The 21,759-nt window shown below is 39.7% G+C and overlaps 1 protein-coding gene across 2 annotated transcripts in view; it reads right to left on the bottom strand.

Moving 5' to 3' along the window:
- The window catches only part of EPHA3 (EPH receptor A3), a 248,480-nt gene extending 230,631 nt beyond the window's left edge, over nt 1–17,849 (bottom strand). For both annotated transcript variants that reach the window (XM_007666623.3, XM_029082426.1), the window contains exon 1: nt 17,659–17,849. In XM_007666623.3, coding sequence (XP_007664813.1) covers nt 17,659–17,746 — 88 coding nt within the window. In that variant the 5' untranslated portion in view covers nt 17,747–17,849. The remainder of the gene's footprint in view (nt 1–17,658) is intronic.
- Between the last annotated feature and the right edge of the window lie 3,910 nt (nt 17,850–21,759).

The raw sequence follows: 21,759 nt of genomic DNA, 5'->3' as shown, positions 1-21,759 counted from the left end.
GAACGACTGAGTTCACCGAGGGAGTGAGTGTAAATGGAGAACAGAAGAGGGCCAAGAACTGACCCTTGAGGAACTCCAACAGTTAAAGGATGGGAGGGGGAGGAGGCGCCAGCGAAGGAGACCGAGAATGACCGGCCAGAGAGATAAGAGGAGAACCAGGAGAGGACCGAGTCCGTGAAGCCAAGGTGAGATAAGGTATGGAGGAGGAGGGGATGGTCGACAGTGTCAAAGGCAGCAGAGAGGTCAAGGAGTATCAGAATGGAGTAGGAGCCATTGGATTTGGCAAGAAGGAAGTCATGGGTGACCTTAGAGAGAGCAGTCTCGGTAGAGTGGAGGGGACGGAAGCCAGATTGGAGGGGGTCTAGGAGAGAATGGGAGTTAAGGAATTCTAAGCAGCGAATGTAGACGACTCGTTCTAGGATTTTGGAAAGGAAGGGTAGTAGGGAGATAGGGCGATAACTGGAGGGGCAAGTGGGGTCAAGAGCGGGTTTTTTTAGGATGGGGGAGACGTGGGCATGTTTGAACGCAGAGGGGAAGGAGCCATTGGAGATTGAGTGGTTAAAAATAGAAGTTAAGGAAGGGAGGAGGGCAGGGGCGATGTTTTTAATAAGGTGAGAGGGAATGGTGTCCGAGGCGCAGGTGGAGGGGGTGGCAGTTGCGAGGAGGGAGAGATCTCCTCTGAGGATACTGCAGGAAAGGATGGAAAAGTAGGGGAGAGGGTTGGTGGAGGGGGAGGGGAGAGGCGGAGGGGTGACTTTGGGGAGCTCAGACCTGATTGTGTTGATTTTTGTGATGAAATAGGTGACCAGATCATTGGAGGTGAGAGATAGAGGAGGGGGAGGAATAGGGGGCCTAAGGAGAGAGTTAAAGGTCTGGAACAATTGGCGGGGGTGACGAGCATGGGTGTCGATGAGGAAGGAGAAGAAGTTTTGCCTGGAGGAGGAGAGGGCAGAGTAAAGTGTTGTTGCAACAGCTCATACTACCAGAATGAAGTTAAAACTGGCTCTAAGACGATCAAATTACGGAGTCCAAAATCTAACATTAAAATGCTAATTTAGTGAAAAAGAGCTTGAAGAATTATGGGCACTGAGCTTTAAATATAAATTTGCAAATGAAATGATATATCCTAATACATACAACCTCATCAAATAATAAAAAAGTGATTACAGCATAATAAAGGGTCAAAAAGGAGACATTGAAAATGCTTTTGAGAAATAACACATGAAAGCAAAAGTGTCCAAGGCAGCTTGCTTGAAAAGAACTTTGGAAAATAATTAAAGACCATAATGAAGACTTCTTCATGAAAGCAAAATTGATAGCAGTAGATAACAAGACCATACAAAAGACTGAAACAGAATATAACAGAAGCACTGAAAGAAAAATGGATAAAGGACAAAGCGGCTGCAGATTAATTAAATAAATTTTAAAATTCTACAATCACTCCATTCATCTAAAATTATAAAAGTAAAAATTTGTCTGTACTGTTCTTACTGTGAAATGGATTAATTCCTAGGCAGGTAGAATATACATAGCCAGAATATCCTACTTAAAGTGGGTTGCATCTAACCTGATCATCGCATCTACTTTAGCACTTAGTACAGAGTTTGGCACATACTGCTTAACCAATAACGATAATAATAATAACAACTCAAAGTAGGTCCTGGACCATAAGCTCGTTGTGGGCAGGGAATGTGCCTATTTATTGTTGTATTATACTCTCCCAAGTGCTTAGTATTGGCAGAGCACTATCACACAATAAGTGCTCTGCACACAATAAGTGTTGAATAAATTCAACTGACTAAATGAACATATGCAAAACCCAACTCAGCAGTTCAAATCCATACATTGTTAACAAGGGCTCTCCAACTGCATTGAAATGAACAAAAATAAAATCATGGAAGAAAGAAGCAGGAAACATGACTACCAGTTCAATCACTCATCTTTATTGAGTACTTGCTGTTTGCAGAATGTATATTATATTCTCCCAAACCCTTAGTACAATGCTCTTGATCCACTAAGCACACACTAAATACCACTGACTGATTGAAAGGGATATTTTTACCAGAATATTACTTAATCCCACCAAGAGTAATAAAATTGTGCATCAGCAGAAAAAAAACTGGATTCTACTTAGGATACTCGGTTAATGACCAAATCCACTCACTCAAGTAGCTTACATGAAAATGCCAGGAATACCACTCTAGTTTGCTTTACATTCAAAGTACATCTGGTTTCACAAATAAAACACCAAAAAATAGATGTTTCTGTCTAGCATAGAAAGTCCCAATGGCAAAACATTTTAGAGAAATGGATATAGCACATGCTTGATACAGAATATATAATGGTGTCTTGCAGATGTCCACTTGTGGAGAAAAAAAACATAAGGAAAAGTTTAAAAACGAAGGAAAATATCACAATTCTAAATGCTCACCTAAACTGACAAAAGATGAGTTAGTACCAAAGCCAAACAGAGGTTGTTGTGTGACTGGGTTCTTGTAATCTATACATAGGTATAGGGCTGCATTTATGCATTACTGCAATAAAACTTCTTTTATTGTCTCCCCACCTTACATATTAGCTGTTCTCATCTGCCAGAAGGGTTTTTACCATCCCCAAAGCCAGAAAGTGTGAAGATATGCATCTGGATAATGGAAAAAAATCACACTAAAAAAAAAAAAAAAGAAGTGAACCTAAATAATCTATAAAATTTACAGAGGAGCAATGTGGTCTAGTGGAAAGAGCATGGGCCTGAGGAGCAGAGGACCTGCCTTCTAATTCCAGCTCTGCCACATGCCTGCTATGTGACTGAGCAGATCACTTACAGAAACTGAGCAGATCAGTTTCACTGTGAGCCCTGTGACACAAAGGGACTGTGTCCAACTTGATTAACTTCTATCTAGCCCAGAGCTTAGGACAGTGCTTGACACCAAGTAAGCACTCAGTAAATACCATAATGATTACATCGACCTGAATTTTGAAATCTCTCATAACTGCACTTTTAGTTTGTCTTTTGTATTTGAACATGAGTCATTTCAGCTACTTGAGGAAAAGGGAAGAGATTAATAACCACTAATGAAATAAAACAACCTTTATGACATATACATGCATATGTATAATATTTTTAACCATAAAGAATGTTTCTGAAACTATGTTACTCCACAAACAATGTTACTCCACAAACAAATTTGGCAACAAAAAAACTGAAATTTCACATATTTTCTAAGTACAATAAGAACTAGTTGTTTCTTCATATTCCATAAGAAAAATGATAGCAGGCTATTAAAATCGTTTCTGGTAAAGTGAACTTGAATATACATCCATTACTAGAATTACAACTATGATATTATCCAGCTCTTATATTTTACGAACACAATCAATTTGTGTGAGACTTTAAAACCAGCATAAAATCACCAGAGAATATAAACCACCACTTTCTTAGGATTCAATCTATCACAAAAAGGTTACCGACACCATTTTATTTAAAGACCAACACAATGGGTTAGGTACTTCTGTATTTAACTTGTACATGGGACTTTACTGGGTAGATGCTAAAACTCATTCACCTAAGCTACTTAAAAGTAGGGATCATGTCTACCAATTCTATTGTTCTCTCAAATTCCTAATATGGTGCTCTACAAACGATAGGTGCACAATAAACACTACCAGTTGAATGCCTGGAACTATGTAGAAGTGCTCAGCTCACCTCCCTGGTCCTCAATTCTGATACATGTGCAAATGTACTCCACTGGCAGAAAGGCCAAATAGGCAAGATGCTGGGCTGTAATTCTCTGTGTGTAACTAGAGTCCAGGGAACACTTTCCCAAGCAACATCACAACTGTGAAAGAAAATCAAAATGAGGCAATTCATTGAACTAGGTCTTTCATAGTGTTGTATAACTTTGTCATTTATTGGGACAGCAGAATTGCCCATTATTTACACAACTTCCTGAAGACATTTGCCTCCTGTGCAACTACTTGGACTCTAGAGTATCCAGACTTGAGAGAAAAATAAACTGTAATTAGCTGCCTCATCAGAAGTTCTTGCCAACTTGGGGAAAGAATCCCTTTCTAATACTGGGAATCTAAACACAGAGCCCCTGTCTTCAGATTTTGTCTACACTTTCCTTACCACAACAGTAAAAAAGAAATAGCTGAAAGGGGACTTACATTCCATTTCACATCTGATGCCATAGTGAAATAGTTATCTCTGACATTTTATGAAGTCACTTTTTCAAGAGTGACTTTATAAAAAAATGTAGTCTTTATGGTCCAAATCATCCTGAGGTGAGCAGGAAGAGTAATTAAAATAATTTGGAATTTGCAAAACAGCAGTTCTAAAATTATCCTTCCTTGTGAAAATGAAGGAAGGACCCTGCTATAGCCAAGTATCAGAAAAAAAAACACTGAGATTAGGTAATTTCAGTTACAATGACAATGCTCTTTGCTTCCGTTCATTATCAAGCAATCTCAGCAGAACATTTTGAATAATCCCCTTTGGTCACCCTTAACAATGTTCCTGGTGATTGAAAAATTACAAGTTACCAAAATCCACCATTAGTGGATATTTTGTCCTTTTTTATAATAGCACTACTAAGTATAGAGGAAACTAATCAGAAGGTGGAAGAAGAAAATTTCACCCTACTATGCTAAGTTTAAGGATGAAAAATGAAAAGTTTTGCTTAATTCCAGTACCATACCTGGTACTTGGGTAAATCCAGGGCTGACCATAGGATGAAATCAGGGCTGAAATCAGGGACAGTGCCCGACCTATTAACTTTCATTCAATCAAATTTATCGAGTAGTTACTGTGTGTAGAGCATGGTACTAAGCACTATTCCAGCACTTAGAACACTGTAACAAGAACAAACACCATAAAAAATGGAGCAATCTTGATGGTGTGTAGTTTTGCACAGGCTCTTTTGTTTCCATGTACAATTCAATTTGTCCTTGGAATTCCCTTCTATCTTTGATTCCAAAAAAAACCCCTGCATCTCCTAGGAATGATGTAAAATATATATTTTCAGTTAGTATCTGAAAAAGAGAATTTAGAAACAAATATCTGCTCAATTAATATTCCTTCGTTAGTACACACGCATGACAGAAAGATGAGGGCTCAAACTCGGGTAAAATTATTTGACTTTCAACTACATGTGTGGAATCAAGTATAATTCAGTGCATTTCTCAACATTAAGTGGTGCTAACATATATATTTTGAAATAAGACCACAACTGATGAAGGAAGTGATGAAGCCAGACAGCAGTAATTTCAGGACAATTAAAAGGTAGAGAATAAGCCATACAGAGGCCCTCCACAGAGTACTTGGTAGCAAAATACACATCGTTTATGTTTTACAAAACAAATGTGATTTTGAGCAGAGCACTACAAATTTGGCAACTGTCATTTCCAATCTACAGCTTAACCACAGACTTCAGAAAGGCCAAAACAATTCCACAATAAATGGTGGTGCTCTAAAAAGTTGTAGGCATGTGTATTTATTTACAGGGCTTTTTAAAGGGAACATGGATTTACCTATTTCTCAACACCTCCATAACTTTTCAATGGTTAGTTGGGTATTCACTGTCAGAATGTACATGGCAGAGCCCCTAGATCCTCAGAAGAGAGCTGGGACCAGCAGAGAGGGTCAAATACATTTAAATGGCTTTCTTTTTCTACTTCTCTCCAGGCTGTAGGAGGTGGAAAATAAAAACAGAGTGCTAGGTAGTACCAAATAGCTTTGGCTAATTCCCAAGGTTTTTCTGTGAAAAAAGAAATGTAGCTAGTTGCAGAAGAGGATTTCAAAAGGGAAATGTCGATCGCTCATTTTTTTTCAATCACATGTAAAAATCCATGCAAAGTGCTTCGTCAGAAAGAAAAGGATGGTCACTATTAGACTTAGCAGGACATTAGCGTTAGAAAGAAACGTATGTATTCTTAAGTATAGAAAGTTTGATTATGCTTGAGAGCAAATAATTGATTCATTCATTCTTTCAATTGTGTTTACTGAGAGCTAACTGTGTTCAGAGCACTGTACTAAGTGCTTGGAAAGTACAATTCAGCAACAGAGACAATCCCTGCCCATAATGAGCTCGCAGACTAGAAGGGGGAGACAGACATCAGAACAAGCAAACAGGCATCAATAGCATTAATATAAATAAAACGTAATTATAGATATATACACATCAAAACAAGTAAACAGTTAACATAAATAATAGAATTATAGATATGTAGATATACCCACAAGTGCTGTGGGAAGAGGAGGGAGATAGAGCAAAGGGAGTGAGTCGGGGCTATGGGAAGGGGTGGGGGAGCTGAGGAAAAGGGGACCTTAGTCTGGGAAGGCCTCCTGGAGGTGGTGAGCCTTCAGTAGGAATTCACTAGTTGTTTAAAACAAATGAGCTTAACCAATTCACGTTACCCAGAAACAGCAATTAATTATCACTGTCATTCTCAAGACAAAATGTTATGTGGATAGATGCTATGCTGTGTCAGATTAGAACTAAAATGCAATTAGAGGATTTAGCGAATGGAATTTGTAGAGCACTAGACTCACAAGAAGTATGTGTGTATCATCCATCTTTCTTAGGTCCAAAATGAATTGAGAAAAATATTTTCCAATGTAGGTTTAACCAAAGTTCACCATGCTCACACAAACTCAGCACTGTAGAAAAACTATCTTTCATTCTGCCAGATCAAAATTTTTCTGATAAATGTAAATAATGATAAAGTTTCTATAACCTAGTCATCTTTCAGTCTTAGTATTAAAATGCCTCCTAGGCATTTTAGACAAATCTGTTGACTAACAATTAGAGAACATGTGCTGCTCTAGCCAACAGTATCTTGTCAATTAAAGATCACTAGGGCAAGGTAAAAATGAAAGAATAACTTTATAACAGGGGTAAAATCCATATTATTTTTTCTTCTTCACTACAATTTTTATTTTGCAAAAAGTATCATTTGGTTTTTCTCAGAATTTCAGAGACACCTGTGATCAGCCACAGGCATGGAACCCATGTTTTGAGGCTGATCGATCTTAGAAAAAATAGCAGAAACTAGAGATAAGTTCTCAAACAGCAATAGGCTGCCTCAGAAATAGTTATCGTTGTTAAATCTAAACAGGCTATATTCACAATTCATTTGAAGGGGGGCACTGGTCACACACTGGTCATTTTTACCCTTTGGGACACACCATCTACTAAATCATCTTTTATTATGATGATCATCAATACATGTGCATCTCTTATTTTCTATGCTGGAAAAGGTTACAGGGTGCCCATGTGAAATTCACAAACATTTCTCAAGTTTAACACAGAGAAAAGAGGCTGAGGATAGAAACCAGAAAACAAAATCCTATTAAAAATTATTAATGATGTGTTATCTCTCTGCTGAGTCCTTTCAGAATAGCTGAGCAATGTATTAGGTCCCACGATTGCATGCTACTTACTGAAAATCATTTTTACCAAATACTTCTTTTTTTCCCCCACCAAAAAGCCTATGTTTTCAGCAGTACATTCGGAAGTCATTCCAATAAATTCAAACTTTCATTTCTAGGAACACATAATAATCCAAAACAAGTGAAGAGAATCATGATTTAGGCTGCAGCAACATTTGAAGTCCCATGATCCTTTCTCTAACACCTTTTTCATTCTTATTTTCTAGAATTATATGAAGAGATCAGTAAACATGACCAGATTGATTTTATTTAATAAAACACCTGAAATTCACAGGATGGAGAACATCTAATAAAAATCCATTTTTGTCTTGAATGTGGTAGTTTCTATGAATCTGAAATATTAAAGCATACCTCTGAATAGGAGGACAGTGAGTTATCAATTTATCATTCAAAAAATCTACTAGACATCTTTACATACCTCAACCAAAATTAAACCAAGCATTCTGGCTCACACACCTCTCATTTGCACATGGTAAATGTGTCAATAGAGCAAGTGGTTAAGTGCTTTAGTGTGAACACAGAGAACAACATGATGATAGTGTCAGTAATTTCCTTGCATGTCAGGTTGAGAAAACCAAGAGCCTAAAACCTGCTTTCTGATTTACAAGACTCTGATGTCATCAACATGCTATTTTCACCATTTGCCAGGTTGACAGAATTTATCATGATAATTAATGAAGAACATATGTGCTAAGATACTCATGCAAAAACTATAATTGCTCCTGACTTAATTTGCAACCTTTAAAAACTAGGTCATGCTGACGTTCTCCGGCTCCTTCTGTATATGGGAACACACACACACACACACACACAAGTTACTGTGCTTCATAATCTTGTGTCACTTTCTGGAAGAAAAAAAAAATCAGTGGAGGCTAATGTCTTTTTCTCATCCCTCTGTCACACGGTCTCTGCACAGAGCCTAGAGACATTTGTCCTGTTATCCTACACTTGCTAGGTGCCTGGATGACAATTCTCCATTCCCATCCCTCTCCTCAGTCTGTGGACCCCATGAGGATCAGGAACTGGGTCTGATCTGACTGTATTATGTGGCCCTTAGAGCTTCGTCCAGTGCTTGGCATACAGTAGGGATTGCAAAATATTTCATCTGGTCTCTCAGTAGGGGCTGGAGAAAAGGTCAAGAAAACCCACATGTCAACTAAGTGGATGTCCAGGCCGTTGTTGCTCCCGTCTCCTTCCCTCCCTTCCCCCTGAGAGCCAGCACTAGGGTCAGCTGGGGAGGTTGCCCATCCAGGACGGCCGGTGGGACCTCCGACAGGGAAGTCGGGCCCCGGAGAGTGGGCACCTAGATCTCTGTCTCTTTTCCTCTCCCTCCTCCTCCTCCTAAAGGGGAGGGAGGCCCGGCCGTGGGGTCCGGCAGGCTCTCACCAGGGGGAATGGGGCGCTGCGCTGGACAGCGGCGGGAAGGTCCGTCCGGGAAGGATGAGGTGACCCTAACAAAGGGAGGGAGGGAAAGAAGGAGGGAAGGAGGGGAGGAAGGGAAAAAGGAGGGAAGGAAGGAGAGAGAGAAGGAGAGAAGAAAGGAAGTGGCCTGCCCTCCTGGCCGAGGGAAGAAGGGAGGGAAGGAAGAAGGGAAGAAGGAGGCAAAGAGAGAGGGAAAGAGGAAAGGAAAGAAAGAGGGAAGGAAGGAGGAGAGGAAGGAGGGAAGGAAGGAGTAAAAAGGGAGGGAAGGAAGGAGGGAAGGAAGGAGGGAAGGAAGGAGGTGGCCTGCCCTCCCGGCCAAGGGAGGTAAGTAAGGAAGGAGGGAGGAAAGAAAAAAGGGAAGAGGTGGCCTGCCCTCCCGGCCTAAGAGGCTCCGACCCCCAGGTGCGCCTGTGACCCTCCTTAACGAGGCGGGGGTGCCGCCCCGCGCGCTTCACCCACCCTCCCGGGACCCCTCCGGGACCCCCCTCCATTTCTCCTCGGCCACCCCATCCCTGTGACAAAGCGCATCCGTATCCAACAAAATCCTCCCCCTTGGCTTTAAAGTCCTTCATCCCCCCCGCGTCTAACCTCACCTCCCTTTTCTCCTACTCCAACCCAACCCGCACACTTCGCCCCTCGAATGCCAACCTTCTCCCTCTGCCTCCATCTCGCCTAGCTCGCCGCCGACCCTTCGCCCACGTCCTCCCTCTCCGACAATTACCGCCCCAAGCCTTATCGGTGACACACCTCCTCCAAGAGGCCTACCTGATTAAGCCCCCTTTCCTCTTCTCCCACGCCCTTCTGCATCGCCCTGACTCGCTCCCTTTGTTCATCCCCCGTCCCAGCCCCACACCACTTACCTGTAATTTATTTATATTAATAATATTTCTCCCGCCCCCCCACCCCCAACTGCAAGGCAGGGAACGTGTCTGTATCTTGTGGCACTGGACTGTCCCAAGCGCTTAGTACAGTGCTCTGCACCCAGCAAGGGCTCAATAAATAATAATAATAATAATAATGGTATTTGTTAAGCGCTTACTATGTGCCAAGCACTATTCTAAGCGTTGGGGTAGATACAAGGTAATCAGATCATCCTTCGTGGGGCTCACAGTCTTAACCCCCATTTTACAGATGAGGTTACCGAGGCACAAAGAAGTTAAGCGACTCGCCCAAAGTCACACAGCTAAGGGGCGGAGTGGGAATTAGAACCCAGGCCCTCGGACTCCCAAGCCAGTGCTCTTGCCACTAAACCACGCTGCTTCTCTAAATCCGATTGAGTGAATGAATGAATGAACGAACGAACCGAAGCCGGGCTCTCTACCGACCCAGTGCCCAAGTGACTTCGCCGGAGGACCAAAGGCAGGACCCGATGGGAATAGTAAGATCGCATCGCTTACAGCCACCGGATCCAGGCCCAAGACCCGGGCAGGGATGCTTGAGGATCCTGAGAGCGCTGTCTTTCTTTTCTTTACCTTTTCTTTCCCTCTTTTTCTTTCTCACTTCTTTCTTTCTTTTCTTTCTCTCTCCCATTTTTCCTTCTCTCTCCTCTTTCTAATCTCTCTCCCTCTTACCTTTCTTCTCTCTTCTTCTCTCTCCCTTTCTTCTCTCCCTCCCTCTCCCTTTCTTCTCTCCCTCCCTCTCCCCTTTCTTCCCCTCTTTCTTTGTTTTTCTTTCTCTCTTCTTTCTAGCTCTCCCCGTTCCTTTCTCTGCCTGTCCTTCTCTCTCCCCTCCTCTTTCTTCTCTCTCTTCTCCCTCTCCCCTTTCTTCTCTCTTGCCTTCTCTCTCTCCTTTTCCCTTTCCCAAGCGGAGGGGCAGGGGCAGCCCACCCGCCCTCCGTCCCTAGGGTTTCACACTGCAAGGAGGGAGAGGAGAAGGCATCCAAGGGCCCCGACTCCTTGGGAGAAGAGATCAACGAGTGTGTAACCCTCGGAGCAGCAACATTTAACTTAAAAAACCTACAAATGGGTCAGGAGAAGAAAAAGGGGTCAAGGCTAGGGGATGGAGACGGTCCCAGGACGGGGATGATTTCCTGGACAACGGCTAAGCTGGACTTGAATAAATCTGTGACACCCTAAAATTTGCTGTCATTTTCAACAACTCCTCTCCCCTCCAAACATGCTCGGTTGGTTCTAGGAAAGGGACCAAAAAGTCCAATTTTCAAAACATGGGCCGGGGGGAGGTGCTTTTAAGGAACGGAGGAAACCGACTTAATAAAATTTGAATGTTTATGGGAACACAAATTAAGGGTTCCCCCCATAAAGGAAAACTTTGGCATTTGGGAACGGTTGCAAATCTAACCTGGATAATGAGATACAAATAAAGAAGAAAGGGGAAGGTCTGCTTTTTTTCCTGCGACTTACACAAAGTATTCTTTCTCTGCTATTTCCCCCTAGTTTACTTAATTGCTTGTAAATTTCTGCCACTTTTGTTTTTCTCTCCCCTCCTGCCAATATTCTTTCTAAAACTTTTTCTTTTCTTCAGTAGATTACTTGGATTTTCTCCCTTACGCTTTGACTGGAGCAGCAGGACGCAGTTAGAAAATGAGAGGGAGAATAATGAAAAAAAAAACCTTTCCACTTCCACGACTTCCAGTTTAATAACATCACTCCAAGTTGAAGACGTTATTTGGAAAGCAATTTGAATCTAAGTACCTTCTATACGCATTCTTCCTGGTTGGAAAAGAAGCGTTTTTTGGTACTCTCTTTAAGGTTTTACTTGAGACAACATTTTCTTGTTGCAATTCAGTTCATTAGTGATTGAAACTAGATGAGCATAATTTGAAAAGTTTTACTTTGGCAAACTTCAATCAAGATGAAAAAGTATGTTACTACTAGATTTTTATAACTTTTTTTTTTTTTTTACAAACGGTCAGCCAGTATAGGTCCTTTTTGGTTACTGCTTTTATTAGAGTTGCTGGAACATTTTGATGACCTACATACATAGTGGAATTTCTACCTCCTACACCTCTGTTTTGTGATTCTGAACCATTTCTTCACCCCCAGAGATTTTTTTGGGGGGGTGGATGTGCTGGGGAGGGGGGTGTGAGAGAGAGAGAGAGAGAATGTTCATGCCTTATCTTTTGGTGGGTTTTTTCCCTGTTGTAATGAATTTTTAGGATCTGAGCTATATTTCATAAGTTGGGGGTTGGCAAAAGCAAAATAGCTTCTGACTTTTTCTGCGGGGCATCTTGTTTCCCAATATTTACAGAACACCTGATCTCCAGTGCAGTAGTGATTGTTGTAACATGCCTCAGGGATGAAATGTTTTTTAAAACAGTTACATCCAACTGCTGAACCTTCTCTGAACAGAGACATCTCCCTTTCTCTGATTGACTCAGCATCTTGGAGCCCTTTCATATATATTTCAAGACTGCTTTTATGAAGCACAGCTTTGAAATCCAAGAAGTCTGACAAACTTTAATGACCTCCATTTCAAGAAAAAGTGGCAAATAACCTAAAACTATGTTATACCCAGTTTAGTAGCTTAATAGGTGTTTCATACTACCAGTCTTGCCTTTATTTTTAAGATTTGTGTAATACTTTAGCATTTAGTAACAGCTCTGTAGTGACCCTCGCTGGTGATAAAATCCAGATCTCTCATAAGAATTCAAAAGAAAAGGGTTGAGGGGGCAGGGAAGTGCACCTGCAAAAATGTTGTCAGCTACTGATCGGAGAACAAAACAAGTTACATACTTTTCACTTTTAAAATAATATATATTATATATATACACACACATATATGTACATATGTGTGTATGTCTTTTAAATAAACTTATAATGACCTCACAGGAAAGTTTATGCAAAAATGAGGGCTATCCCAAGAAATACATCTACATTTGACTCCTAGCCCTCATGACAAACCAACTGACCCATCAACTGAATGACTGATATATTTGATGAAAAATGTTTTAATAAGTTCATTCTTACTGGTTAATAATAGTAACAATGATGGTATTTGTTAAGTTTTTACTATGTGCCAAGCACTGTTCTAAGGGCTGGATACATCTTAATATTCTATATATTTTGTGTTGGAAGATTAAAATCAGTAGCTTTATTTATGAAGCTAGAAAATCTTGCACAAAGTATTCATTGAAAAATCTATAACAAGTAATTTTAACTTTTGGGAATGAATTACAGTAGCATAAATTTAATTTTTAAAACAATTAAGCATTGTAACCTTTTTCCTTATATGCTTGAAAGTTTGCAGAAAATACTAGACGATACAATTCCAAAAAGAAATGATGCATTTTTAGTAATCATAATAATAAATTAAATGAACTCTCTTTTTGAAATATAACATTTTCAAACACTGTAGTGAAACTGAGCAAACACATGTCTGTGTTTGACAAGGCTAGGAATAAAAACGTAAAAGTTTTACATAAAGATTTTGGGTCTCACAAAACATGCTATTTTTCCAAGCACAACTTTAAAAGACAATCTATTTTTGGCTTAGCCCTTTAAGTATCATACTTTGGATTCTGTTCCTTTCTCTTTTTGTTTATAGAAAGAGTAGGCTTTTACACTGCTAGATTTTAAATGCAGGTGAAAAGCCTCCACTATAACTGCCACAATGTAACTACAACATATGGCAAAAGAGTTTTTATTAAATGCAGCCTCTCTTTTACAGTTCCATTAGTTATTGAAAAGCATCCAATCTTCATGTTTAATTTAATTTTTTTTTAAAGTAGACAGAAGAGATTACTTAACCGCTGAACAAATAATGCACTAGTATAAAAATGACAACAGTACACTTTGAGTGAAGCCCTAAATATTAATATATCTTCAGTAATCAGTCAAACTTCTCATGAATATAAATATTTAATTTCTAAGACACGTGAAGTACTGAGATAGTAACAAAAGTCTGAAACAGGGAACTATATGCTATAAAAATATATCTGATTGGGTGATTTGGGGTTTTGAATTGCAAAATGTCTCTCTCAAATACTGTAAACAGATTCCCAACACCACTTCCCTTGGTGAGTTATGTATTCAGAGGAATTTCATTTTATGCTAGAATTTTGAAGATTACTAGAAGTTTCCTGTCTACCCAGTCAAAATATTATCGAAGCAATCCAGGTTGTCAGTAAAAGCTTAAACAAATTTGCTGATAATCCTGTTAATGACCTAGGTCAAGTGTTAACTGTTGTGGGTTATAAAACAGTGAAATTAAGGTTTCTAGAGCCCTCAGGAAAATAGTATAGTTAGGAAAAAGGATCAGAAAAAATGATTAAATTACAGAAATGCTGCTTGAGATGTTATGTACCAGAAATAGTGTGTCTTTCAAAAAAAAAAAAAATTCCTTCCCAAGTCAAAGATCTAAATGAAACAAATAATTGTGCTTGCATTTCCTACATACCTCTCAAACAGTTACTCTCCGAATCAGGATTAGCATTTGTAAAATGAAAAGTGATCCACAACTCCACAATGTGGGGAAAAAAATCTATTCATTACTTGAATGCTAATTCTCTCTGATATTTTTCTATTACTCATTATTTTTAAAGATAGTTCGGTCAAACTGTATTTTATGTTTGCAAGTCTCACTTTAAAGATATTTTGGAATCTTCCAGCATTGATTTCTTTAGAATTACATTCCTTAGAAGTGATTTTCTTCCAAAGCACAGTTTGACAAGAAAAGGTTTCTTATAAGTGTGTGATAACTATGTTTTGTCTGTCCTTCCTATTGAGTAACATGTAAGCATGTCAGTATATTACAACTAATTTTTGCTTCTGTTCAATTTTCAAATTTTGTATTCCAGTGTTCAGACTAGTGTACCATAATAGTGTTTCTCCAAAGAGCATGAACCTTTACACACTAAACCAGTGCTTTGCATTATCACAAATACACTTAGTCCAATCTGCTTCAAACAGCCAGGACTTCAAGATAGTAAAGTGTTCAAAGAGTGCTCTTTATCTGGCCTTAAAGTGGTTGAAAGATGAATTGTTCACTTTATATCAAGAGGACTCACAGAGCCCAACATAACATACGGAGCTTTTGCAGTTATTTCTAGTTGCTCAGCAGCGCAATAACTGAGGTGGTGAGAGGAAGCAAGAAGTATTTTTCTAAGCAGTTGCAATTGTGAATTAAGTTTTTGGCACAGGTCAAAAAGGAAGGGAAAAAGGGTTATAAAATTACATCTCTAGTTTACATTTAAATTTGCAGGTGGATTCTTGTGTCTGTCAAGTAGCTCAGAGTTTAAATGATAAGTACTCGGTACATTCTTAATTTTATCCCATAATTTTATCCTCATTTTTTTCTAAATTTTGAGTAACATGCAAATAAATCCTTATTGATTCACAAATCTTTAAACTTAAGGAATTACATATTTGACCACTTGCTTTTCAATTAAATATCCTGATTTCATCCTTTTCTTTTTGCTCTTCAATCAGTAATTTTATAATCAGTTGCATAAAAAAGATCACATAATGCCCATAGCAAGAACTATTATTTTTTCCTTAAGAATGAAAGCTTAATTGCCACCTTGGTTTCCTAGCTGAGATGTTGTGAACAGGGCAACTAAACTTATTTGGGTCTTTGTCAGAAGGCCAGTCTATGGTAGCTCTTTTTGTATTACATCCTTCTTTTCTAAAACCAAATTTCAAATTTATTACCCAGAGAAAAAAACAATTTTACCAAAAGACTAAGCAACCTGAACTCGATTTTCATATTTGCCTCTTTCTTAGTGCATTCCATGTGTGTTTTATTTGTCAGTGACACGGAATCTCCCAGGCCCATGCTGTTTAACACAACTGCACACAGACCAAGTAGTTTTTCTAATCAAACACACACACACACACACACAACCTCTCCTGGGCTAACATTATTTTCAACCGTAAAAAGGTTTTTTTCTTTTTTTGGGTGGTGAGGGGGGTGGGGGAAGGAAAGAGTGTTTCTAAAAGCAAATAACCCAGAACAAAAAAGCTTTTTGGGGGGGAACATTACTTCAAAAGAATCATTTTATAAAAATAAAAGATGTTTTTCATACAAAAATATGTAGTAAAATAATGTACATTTAATATACATTTTTATGTTGGTGTGCCTACTGGTTATAAATACAGTCTCCAATGGAGCATACCTATGCAATAGTATCAATATTTTTTATGTTAACTATATATCTGTGATTAAATTCTTAGCACGTCAATTTTCCCTCTAATTCTTCACCAAGTTATCTTTCCCATAAAGATATACTGGATCCCAGCACTATTTATCTATTTACCTGTGCACTATCTTAGTATGTAAATTTACTGGTAAGATATTGAAAAACTGATTTGGCCTCTGTTTAGAAGTCTGTATAAGGTAAAGTGAACATCACTACTGTCTTTCATCTAGAGGGTATGATTGTTCATTTGTTTCAGATGAACATTTTAAACAATTTGCTTTGCAAGGCAGTCTCCAGTGGCTGGAATTGTATTCTTGATTCTGGTGCATTTTATCATATTTTGGAGTTGAGAAAGCAAAAAAAAAAAAAAAGAAATGAAGTTATGGAGATCAGAGGAGGAGGGAAGGAAACATCAATGTCTTGTGGAAATTTTCAAAGCTAATTCCCTAAACAAATTTAAAAAAGGCCTGAAATTAAGGCCTGCATGTAACAATACAACTAATTTACCTAAAATAAAATTTAAGTGATCGATTTTCCATTTAGCAAAAATTTGGGGGAAAATATTTGAATAAAAAATGGTAACAAATAAATGATAAATTCCTCATCAGCATAGATTTGATTCCTCACATTCTCAGACGGGGAATCAAATCTGTGTAGTTTTGAAGCTTCTATGACACTTTTACTTTGCTTTGCAAGATGACAATTATCAATAAATCATTTCACTTTCTGCATTTAAAAAATGTATTATTCAGTGGCAGTCATATGACATTTTTTACTACGAAGAGGCAACAGAGGTAGAGCACAAAAATATAGTGGAAAAGGGTAAATCATATCATGAACTTTTTTACTCCCAAAAAAGAACAATGAAGTCATTAACATCAGTTTTGCATTTTAACGTGAAAAGCAGGGCACACCAATTACGAAGAAATAACTGTCTAATCAATTCATCGATAAAGTGTCATTTGTATGCTTTATTCCTTCCTCCTGCTTTCCTTACTCCACCCGAAATTTTATGTTCCTCTAGAAATCAATGCGCAAACACTACACTCCAACTCAAACCTAAGTTTACTGCAATTCTTGTACATATTTGTATATGGTATTAACGCGTGATACTCATTAGACCCTGCATCAAATAGCAGACCGTCACCTAGTGAGATGCACTGAACTTCAATATAGTCAGTGAAACAGCCCAGGGCACAGAGCCCCCGACTTCAGCAAAGTCCCATCTCTCTTGATTCTATTCAGAAATGCTACCGTTTCCAGTAACTGCAACCTGTCTTTATCTTAACACTGTGAAGACTACAAAAGGAATTATTGCCAAAAGCTCACTCTCACCAAACCACATGGTTATAATTTGACAATGAAACGCTGCTATCGCTCTTTGGCAATTAGCATACTGAACTGGAAAAAAAAAAAACACCCTGCGATCTATTTTGGTTTTATAATTCCCAGACATTAAACTGGAATGGAATCAAAAACACATTGGAGAAAGGTTTTACGTTTCTCAAAATGTGCCCAGGCGAGTTAGGAAACCGAAAACCCAAATATCATGGTCGCTCCGTTCTCTGTTAGCCCTTTCCCCTCTGGACCACCTTAAAAACGTGAATAAGATGCCAGTCGCGATGCACACACAAAGTGAAGTGATGCACAAAGTGCCCGGCCGGGTGTTTCTAGTCCGTGGCCGGCTTACCTTCATTGGCAGGATGGAGCATCAGTTCCCCGCAGCAGCTGAGCAGCGAACAGATGAGAAAGAGGAGGATGGAGACGTGACAATCCATGTTGCTGGTGCAGAGGGCAGTGAGAGGAGCATATCTCCATGAAGCGTGCCACTGATGTGAGGGGGAGAGCTCTGATTGCAGGAGAAGTTACCATGCTCCGCTTGCAGGCTGATGTCAAGTTTGACACTGGAGATAAGGAGGAGTCTTACCGCCTCTCTGCAAGCTGTGCAGGGAGCTCCTCTCCGGGTCCTAGTGCCCGGAGTAACTCTCACCCCCTCCCCCTCCTTCCCACCCCCCACGGGGACAATGCAATCGTTTTTTTGGGGTGGGGGGAGAAAGGAAAGAGACCGGCGTCCTGATCCCAGATGAAGCAGTCGAGCACTCATCAGTTGGGGGAGGGGACCGCACTTCAGCGAGAGGACAGGAAAGCCAGAATCTGTTGCTAACAAAACTCGACCCTGTTGATTTGAGTGCAAAGCAGCCCTTTTTTTTATGGTTTGCTTCGTAGCATAATTCTCTGAAGAATAGGGAGCTCCGGGGAGGAGGGGGGAACTGCACAAAAGAGATGGGTTGAGGGAGGAAGAAACGGAAACATCAATTAAAAATGTGCTGGCAAGAGGAGAGGAAGGGATCATTCCATCGGCCAGAGAAAGATCAATGAAGACGGTTTCAGGGGCTATTAGCAGCAGACACTTGCCCTAGTCCAAATCACAGATCACTAATAATAATAGTAGTAATAATCTTTCGTGGGGGAGATGACCAGGGAACACCAACGCAGTACTCCCTGGACTCCTTCATGGCACTATTCGACTCTAACCCCTTCCTCAGATCAACCTTAGTTTTTCAGAAGGATGGTCAGACATTCTTCTAAAAGTAACTCTAAAATACCAAAAGAAACTCATTTCCAAATCTATAGCTTCCAGGGTCCCAGTAGCTCCCAACAGTTCCAAGAGGTTTCAGTCCAAATACTAGGGAATATCAGAGTGACAGAGAGTTACCACATTTTTCAGTACATTCAATTTCATTTTGCCAAACTGCAAATAACCTACCGTATCCTAAAATGGGAGGTACCCTAGCTGCAACTCTGCATCAACATTCAACTCCTGCTCTGCCCTGTGTGATCATTTTATTGTTCCATGCCTCTAAATAAATGTAATAGGAATCAAGCCCACAGTATCTGACAATAAATCACTGGCAAGCAGCATTTGCAATTCCCCAGGTCCTTGCAATAAACAATGACTTAATTCACAACTCTCTGCTCAGCTTTCCAGTACTACAATCTGATATTATTCAATTACCTTTTTTTGGTCCTAAATATCTCTTCATAAGTATTAAAACCACTGTCCCTTTACCCTCCATTATGAGGTGAATATACCAGAAGTCAAGTTGATTCTCGATCCGTCTTGCTGCGCAACAAAATCATAACTTATTCCTCCTCAACAATTTTGTGATTCTAGGGCCAAAATCATTCCTGTTATAAATTACTGAAAAACGTCCTTAGAATACCCATGGCAGAAGCATATTGTGTTTCCACTTAAGGACAATGCATTTTAAGGTCCTAACATTTGTGATACTGCAAATAGTTGGTGCTTAAGTATTTCTGGCAACAGTGAATCCTCAGATCAAGCAAAAAGATTTCACAGAGGAAGGCTCCTTTTAATATATAGTTTGTGACATAATGATGGAATTTATGAAGGGTGTACTAAATGCCAAGCTGTGGGCAAAGCTCTTTTTATATTCCTTTTCAAGCACAGAATGTATCTCTTGGAATACATGCTAAAACAAAGGGATAACACCTCATCTCTCGGTAAACTGCAGAGTCATCAGTAATGCTACAGGATACAGAAACAAGGATATTTGGCCATTACATACACAGCACTACATATTTAATTGATCCCATCCTTCGTCATCTGGAACACAAGATGACTAAATATCGCTGAGTGTCCAAACTCTTGATCCTGTAATGAGTTAGATTTGGAGACTGGAGGGGTATTGGAATTTCAGGAAAATGTAAGGCCTTCCCTATAGCTGGGAGCGAAGTGGGTGTTTGAGGGACCTACTTTCCCCCTGCCTATGCAAAAAGGAACTGCCCATTATCACTTGCCCCTTTTAAGGCACTGAGAGACCTGCATAAACTGGGATCTACCATTTTCAGTTGCCAGAACTGCAACAAACATTCTTACACGCTACTAGAGCCAGCAGGTTCCAGGATCAGGATTTGCATGTTGGATTGACTACTAGTGCAGTAGATTGCACAAATTAACATTTTAATTTATCTTATATACTTGGGCATTTGGACATTTTGAACTCCAACATGCAAATTTATGTAATCAATATGCAAATTAAGCACTCCTGGATTAAGTAGGAAAGAAAAAAAATGCTGTAACCTAGGAAGATTGAATCCAATAACCGTAAAACATTCACAAAAATAGCTGCCTAGATACCAAGTATTTAATTCATTAGTACATGTAACAGTGTATATTTTGGGATGAATTAAAATCTGGTTATTTCCCCAATTCTATCCAAATCTTCAAGCATATTTTACCCTAGGGACATAATCTATTCAGAACACACACAGTGAGGTTATGGATAGAGTGAAATACAAATACTGTATATAAATAATAATTGTGGTATTTGTTAAAGCTTATAATGTGTCATGCACTGCACTAAGCAAAGGGGAAGATACTAGATTATTGGGATCCACATGTGGTTCACAGTTTCAGTAGGAGGGAGAACATGCATTGAATCTCCATTTTGCAGATAAAGGAACTAAGGCACAGAGATGTTAAATGGCTTGCCCAAGGTCATACAGCAGAATAATGGCAGAGCTCAGATTAGTACATGCATATATTCAGGTTTCCCATGGGCAGCAGTGCAAGATTCTCGTTATGCAGTGTGAAATGCCAAGTTCAGACATACCAGAGGAAAGACCTGACCCAAATTAAGAAATGCTTCCCACTCCAGTCTATACTTCACTCTGCTGCCCAGTTCCTTTTTCTACAAAAACGTTGGGTCCATGTTTCCCCCTACTCAAGAACCTCCAGTGGTTGCTCATACACCAGAAGCCATCCTTTCTATCAGTCTTGAAGCAATCAATCACCTCCTCTCCTCCTACCTTATCTCACTGCCCTCTTATTATAACCCAGCCAGAAACTTCATTCCTTTAATGACAACCTACTCACTGTACCTTGATCTCATCTATCTCACCGCTGACCTCTTGCCCATGTCCCTTTTTTATGATATTTGTTAAGCACTTACTATGTGCCAGACATTGTTCTAAGAGTTGGGGTAGACACAAGCTAATCAGGTAGAACATAGATCATGTCCCACATGGGGCTTACAGTCTTAATCCATTTTTACAGATAAGGTAACTAAGTCACAGAAACGTTAAATGACTTGCCCAAGGTCACACAGCCAACAAGTGGAAGAGCCAATATCAAAACTCAGGTCCTATTGACTCCCTGGCCTGTGGTCTATCCACTAGACCAAGCTGTTTCTCATGTCCTGTCTTTGGCCTGGAATGCCCTCCCTCTTCATATCTGATGGACAATTACTTTCCCCACCTTCAAAGCCTTGTTGAAGACACATCTCCTCCAAGAGGCCTTTCCTGACTACGCCCTTTATTTCCTCCTATGCCACCTCTTTCTGTGTGGTCCTTGCACTTGGATTTGTTCCCTTTATTCACCTCTCCCTCAACCCCAAAGCACTTATGTATGCATCCGTAATTTATATTAAGGTTTCTCTTTCCCTCTAGACTGTAAGCTTGTTAATAATGTTGGTATTTGTATTTGTTGAGCCCTTACTATGTGCCAAGCACTGTTCTAAGCGCTGGGGTAGACACAGGGGAATCAGCTTGTCCCACGCGGGGCTCACAGTCTTAATCCCCATTTTACAGATGAGGTAACTGTGGCACCGAGAAGTTAAGTGACTTGCCCAAAGTCACACAGCTGACAAGTGGCAGAGCCGGGATTGTTGTGGGCAAAGAACGTGTCTACCAACTCTGTTATATTGTACTCTCCCAAGATCCTCGTGCAATGCTCTGAACATAGTAAGTGTTCAATAAATATGACTGA

Source organism: Ornithorhynchus anatinus, chromosome 17, assembly GCF_004115215.2.
Source record: "Ornithorhynchus anatinus isolate Pmale09 chromosome 17, mOrnAna1.pri.v4, whole genome shotgun sequence".
NCBI classification, from domain to species: Eukaryota; Metazoa; Chordata; class Mammalia; order Monotremata; family Ornithorhynchidae; genus Ornithorhynchus; species Ornithorhynchus anatinus.
The sequence above is the reverse complement of the archived record's forward strand: the minus strand, read 5'-3'. Positions and strand labels throughout refer to the sequence as shown.